Consider the following 6,404-nt stretch of genomic DNA (forward strand, 5'->3'; position numbering starts at 1 on the left):
AACAACACCAAAAAAAGTGGCTAGATTTGTCGTTTTGGGGGGGAAAAAGTCGCCAAGAGGATTTTGAAAGTCGCCAGATTTAGCCAGAAAGTCGCCAAGTTGACATCACTGTTCCCTCGCTGTTCAACCATAAAGCAACATGTCAGAATCACTTCTACCTGGCAACAGAGCACCTCGGTTTTTGTATTGGTGGAATTAGAGACCGCGCAGCGGCAGTACCCAGGCCGCGCCGTCGACAGCGGGGGCGTCGGGTTCCGGTGTTGTTGAAGTGTTTGGTACGTGGGGAATGTTCCGCAAAGCAGGAAGACACAAACAGTGTTTGGTTTCGGTTTGGATCGCGGGGAGCTGTCGTTGTACCTCTCTTTCTGACAAGTGTTTAACTTCTAGTGAGCAGACGGTCTGAAGCTGAAGTCATGGGAACGCTCGTGTGGTTGGTCGTCGGTGCGCTTTGTCTCGCCGGTGTGTCGGTAGCCAAAGACTGTGAGTAACGTCGGCCTGCCGTCCGCGTTCATGTTTCCGTGTTTGTCTAAACCTAACCCTAGTACATACTAACCCTGGTATATACTAACCCTAATATATACTAACCCGAACCAGGCCGTCAGGTGTTAGGTAGGAGAAGATAGAAGAGTTTAAACTGATCGTCCAACGGGCTCCAGAAAGATTTTATAAAACCTCTTTATCTTTTTTTTTTTTTTTTTTTCAAGTTGTCTCAAGTTAAATCTGAATGATTAAATCATTTGCATACTTTGAGTTTCTTTTTGTTTTTTGGATAACACAACATTTAAAAGGGATTTGAAAAGTACACACATTTCTGACTTTATGGCTATTTGGACCTAATTCCTGATTCAGGAAATACAGTCCTGTTATGTAAAGATCAGATTTGATAGAACTTTATTGATCCCTGTGGTACCTCAGGGAAACTGTTGTTCTAGAAACAGCACAACAGAGACAGCAGCACACATCAGTGAAGAAAAAAAACAGTAAACAAGGAAACAAACTGTTAGATAGGACAGCAGCACGGTGGAATAGTAGTAATGTAAATAATAATAATAATAATATGGGATATAATGTGATAACAATCAGTGTAGTTATAGGTAAATATAGTTGAATATATAAAATATAAAAGTGTAACAAGTATATATTAATATATATATTAAAGAACATAAAAAAATATCTATGTGTATATTTATATTACACAAGACCACAGTGACAGTAGAGAGCAGCAGCACGGTGCAATATTAGTAATAACAATAATAACAACTTACTGTACAATTGTATAATGTTTGTAACAGAAAGAAAGTAATAATAATAATAATGATAATATAGAAATCCTTGCACTGATGTGACTGAAGTATCTGAACATAATAAATCGTGTTTTCATGTAGAGGCTGACTGTTGAATTACATAAATAATCAGATCAGTTCTTTACTTGAGTATTATTGAATGGCGACTTGTGTAGAACTTGACAACAAGTCTGTTAATGATCCATTAATGTGAGTCAGGTGTGTCGCAGTACGGAGACGTCTAAAACCTGCAGGACAGTAGCTCACGAGGACCGGAGCTGGAGATCCCTGTTCTAGAGGGTCCAAAGTGACATTACCACTACACAGAGGAACTGCTGCTTTGAATTTGTCCACTAGGGGTCTCACACAACATTGTCATGCAGGAAAACTGTGAAACTGTCTGGAGCTGGGCGGCTGTCTGTAAAAATTCTCAGTCCTCCAGGTCATGGTTATTCTGGTAGAATAATCGTCGCAGCTGGACTGAGTTGCTTGAAGACGTTCCGCCTCTCATCCAAGAGGCTTCATCAGGTCTGACTGACAAGTTGGGAGTTCCAGATACTGATATCATTAAGGAGCCATTAACACCTGAGTTTTGGTATTTCCATAAAGGGAAGTTAAAGTTATGTCGATACTGAAAGAGATGGACCTGAGCTTCCGACAGGTATAGTTAGGATGTCAAGTCAGGTCTTGTGAGGACCAGTCCAGTTTTATCTGGACCGGAAAGTATGTGATGTGTAACATAACTACACCAACGTGTCTCATACATCTGGTTGACGATGTCTGTGTTGTAGTTTAAGAGTAAAAAATGAATGAAACCTGTATTTTCTGTGCATATTTAAACATTTCTTTTCTTCCATCAGCTCCACCCAAGGTCCAGGTATACACTCGTGCACCGGGAGACTTCGGGAAACCCAACACCTTCATCTGTCATGTGAGTGGTTTCCACCCGCCAGAAATCTCCATTGAGCTTCTCAGAAACGGAGTGAAGATAGCCAAGACGAATCAGACCGACCTGGCCTTCGATGAGCACTGGCACTACCACCTGACCAAGCATGCAGCTTTCACTCCCTACAAAGGAGAGGAGTTCGCCTGTAGGGTGACCCACATGGGGACGACTAAGATGTTCATCTGGGGTATGTGTTCATGTCTCTCTGTCTGCTTTCCTATGATTTATTGAGCAGCACTGAGTATGGTTTTGGTAAATAAGGTTAAAATGCAAAGAAATAAGATATTACAGTACCTCTCCAAGCTATGAGGAGTAGAAGCCCCTTAGAGCAGCTCTCCACCTTTGTCTTAGATTTTTGTCTCAATTACACTTTTGTGAATCTATACGGTTGTACAGTTTCTTTTTTTGTTGTTGGTATAGACTTCTGCTACAGACTTGAACCCCCAAGTTTCCAATCAGCAGCACAAGGACTTCACCACTGAGTCATGACTCCTCTTTCCACCTTTATCTTCTATCGTTTCCTGTTAAGAAAGTGAAATAAATCTGAAACAAAGCATTTTAAAATTATGGAATGACCATGACAGTAAACAGACCACCAACCCGAGAGAACAAGCTCAAGAAGACGAGTGAGTTCTAAATAAAAACGAATGAAGTCATACATTATCCAATCAAATATGAAAACATAACACACATTCATATTCTGTTTTAATGTTTAGCTTGCTATATCTACACTAATAACTAAGCATGCAGAACATACATAAAGTAGTAGTAGTTTTTCATCATGCCATTTATTTCAGATCTGCAATTTTGAACAAGTAGATCAGATAATTTCTGATGATGGGTGAAGTATGAAAATAAAAGTAAGCTGTCATGGAAAGTCCCAGCTTTAACATTAACAAAGAAAAAATGATAATGAAGGCAGTCAGTAAATGATATTTTTTGAACCATATATAGTCACAACCGTACAAAGCCAAATGTATAGAATACTTAATGAAAAAAACTATTCTATAGTGGTATACAAATACACAAACAACGTTTACACCAAATCAGACGTAGGTGAGGAAAAGGCCCCTGAGATGAAACAACCCATATCAGTTTTTTTTTTTAATTATTATTTTTTTTTTTTTTTCTGGGATAAAAAGAAAAATAATGAGAACAGACAAATTAGAAAGTGGGCATCAAGTGGGCAGCACTTAAGTGACCACGGTTTATAACGTATGCAGTCAGAAGGCCGATAAAACCTCTACCTCTATAGACAGTGCTGTGAAAATCAATCAATCAATCAGAACTTTATTGTCATTGCATATGTCACAGAGCAACGAAATTTACTTTACAGTTACATCCCGTCCAAGAAACATAAAAAGACATTGACCAATAAAAGGGTGAGACAGGAGGGAGAACTGTCGGGTCAGCCAACATGAGCAGCGCCCCTTATCATTAGATAGGAAAAGGAAAACAAGAGGGAAGACAAGGGGAAAAAAGGCAATTTCCAAACTAGGCTCCTCCAAGGGGGCACAGCGTTTCCCTCCTACAGATACCTTCTATTTATTCACATTTGTCATCAAACTAATTTTTATGTCGGACAAAGATAACAAAGACTTTTTTTTTTTTTTTTCCCCTCGTTCTGGAATGCGCCGCTAGGTGGCAGCAACTTGTAACAGCTTCATTTATTTGTCTTAATATTTGTACTTTTATTTGCCTTTTCTTTTATGGATTCATTTTTGATTAACATTGCTTTGTATTGCCACATTATTTTCTTTCTTCTTTTTTTTTTAATTTGCTCCTCTTTTTATTTCCACTTTTATTGATTTTTTTTTGTAATTTGCCACTCTCACTACTCCATACATTGCACATTTACAGCATCAATGGTCCAGATGTGAGCTAGAAATAACATGTTTTTATTGTTTTCCTACAGATCCAGATATGTAGCTTCTGCAATATGTCTTCCCCAGGTATGTACTGTATTCATGTAAAATGGTATTTAGGATTTCAGTATATTACATCTGTAGGGTTTTAGTGTGGAAAATAAGATGTACTTATTTCCACACCAAAGCAAATGATTGTGTGAATTAAAATTATTAATACCAACCCTTCAATTATTCGTCCACCGATATAATTTCAGAGTCAGCACAACAATTCTAATAAATTGTTTACTCTTGGTGATCAGTCAAGAGTGTTTTATAAAGTTAAGGGAATTAACTTAGAGCTTAGGTAACTAAAGATCAGATACGTAAAGTGACTGGATGTAAGCCATAGAAAACACAGGAAACAACTGTGTACGCACAAAACATTTATTACTAACTAAACAAACAAACAAATAACAACAACAAACATAGAATGTAAAATACAAACAATGATGAAAATGCTGGTTGAGAATATGAGTGTGAAAACCTAATGTGGAACAGAGTGATGGCTTGGAGACTTAAAAATCTTTTCACCCGAAGCAGCAGATAATCTGTTAAATTTGGAATATTGGTTGAGAGGCCAATTGTAATTATGAAACACCCGTTTAGAGATGAAAGCTCAATACTTGCCGCGTCCTTGGATTGGGATGCGAGTGCAGCAACGTCTGATGCCTGATGGAGAGACGAGGCCTTCGGCTTCAGAGTGGGAAGAGAGAACATGGAAGACCAAGTGAGCAGCTCTACTGCAGTTAGAAGAAGCTGCCAGAGAATGCCAGAGAATGCCACTGCTTTTCGGGTGAAGAGGCTTTTTAATAGTAAAACTACTGACCAATCACAGCGAGCTCCGCTCCCCAGAGGGAGCTCCACTTGTTCCTTCATGAATTTAGTTGTTAAGTTTCTTTGTTGCATGCCACAGGAAATGAGGGGTCAGCAGAGCAATACGTTAAGCCCAGGTCACTTCATTGCGCCTGGCCATCTGTTAAGGTCCATGTGGTTGAATGTTTTTCTTTGTCTTCCCCCAAAAGCTTCTTTGTGTTAGATCCTTTGAGGCTCTGGTAGGTGTGATAAGGGAATTCCTAATGGAGCTCTGCTTCCTCTGGCTTCGACTCCTCCGAGTCTGCAGAGTTGATTTACATGGCCCTGTGACTTGCAGGATAGTTCTGTCTTTTTTTTATGGCATGTGACTTGGGTGCTGGAAAGTTCACATGAAGTTTTTTCTTTGAATCCTTTTGGGCATCTGTGTCTGTCCATATCCCACACATCCATGTGTTTGTGTCTGAGTGACCACACACTGTTTATACTCTTTATGTATTACCCACAGGTGTCCTCAGTGGGATGGAGAAGACCAGAATGAGTCTTAATCATCTGCAATGTTGGGTTTCACTGCAAAAGCTTCAACCATATTGAAAAGAAAGGACTGTACTTTGATCAGCTGTGTCTTATGTATGAGAACATCCACATCACAGTAAAGCTTCATAAAGTGTTTGTGGGGATTTTGTTCTAGTTATGTGACAGAACGACTGTAGCCACGAGCACTTGCTTATTCTGCTTCCAAAGTAGTGGATGCAAGATTGTGTGATTTATTAAATGTATTGTATACATTATGGTTGAGAAATAAATTTGTAATCAAATGTAACGCTGTGTTTGTCTGCTGTCATAACCCTCTGTTCAGTTCACTGAGTTCTAGATCATTAAAACAACACGTGTGCAGTAGCTGCACTTCAGACTTTAAACGATAGCTTTATGATTTAATGACATGGTGCAGCTGTCTGTGTGAGCAGCCACTCCTGCTTTTAAACTGATAATTCTTTCCGGATTGAGAGGGGCAGTGTGCAATTTATGCAGGTTGCATGGTAGCAGTCATTGTGATGTTATGTAGGCGAGCTACGAGCTTCTCTGTCCAGCAGACAATCGAGCTGCTCACACAAATGTGCAGAGGGTAACACCCAGAGAATCCAGAGACTCTTTGTTACAGCTGTAAATCTGGTCGGAGACTATTTGAGAAGCTTAAAGCGCTCACCCTGATAGAACATCTGCATCTTGGATGTTTCCTTCAAAATGACCACTCCTGGACTTCTCCTACCTCCACCAGAACCCCTGGAAAAGAGGAGATTATGACCGCCTGACCTTAAAAGTACTATAAAGTGCAGACCATTTATTTTTTTTTATGTCCCTAGAACACCCAGAATTTTCTATACCACAGTTAACTCAACAGTTTAAATCTGAACATTAAAGACATTCAGCGTCACCAGAGTGATGATATATATATAT

General features: G+C 39.4%; 1 protein-coding gene across 1 annotated transcript; it reads left to right on the forward strand.

Annotated features, from left to right (window-relative positions):
- Positions 1-249: 249 nt before the first annotated feature.
- LOC103356677 (beta-2-microglobulin-like) lies at positions 250-5,769 on the forward strand. The gene is made up of 4 exons (XM_008280919.1): positions 250-480; positions 2,144-2,416; positions 4,145-4,181; positions 5,455-5,769. The coding sequence occupies exons 1-3, from the start codon at positions 414-416 to the stop codon at positions 4,156-4,158; spliced, it is 354 nt and encodes a 117-aa protein (XP_008279141.1). The 5' UTR covers positions 250-413; the 3' UTR covers positions 4,159-4,181; positions 5,455-5,769.
- The last annotated feature ends 635 nt before the right edge of the window (positions 5,770-6,404 follow it).

The sequence above is a fragment of the Stegastes partitus genome, unplaced genomic scaffold, assembly GCF_000690725.1.
Source record: "Stegastes partitus isolate 25-593 unplaced genomic scaffold, Stegastes_partitus-1.0.2 Scaffold213, whole genome shotgun sequence".
Taxonomy (NCBI): domain Eukaryota; kingdom Metazoa; phylum Chordata; class Actinopteri; family Pomacentridae; genus Stegastes; species Stegastes partitus.

Excerpts from the sequence above, each read along its gene's own strand:
- LOC103356677 (XM_008280919.1), top strand. The coding sequence starts at position 414 with ATGGGAACGCTCGTGTGGTTGGTCGTCGGTGCGCTTTGTCTCGCCGGT. Across the intron at positions 481-2,143 it reads TGTGTCGGTAGCCAAAGACT|CTCCACCCAAGGTCCAGGTA; the intron begins GTGAGTAACGTC and ends TTCTTCCATCAG.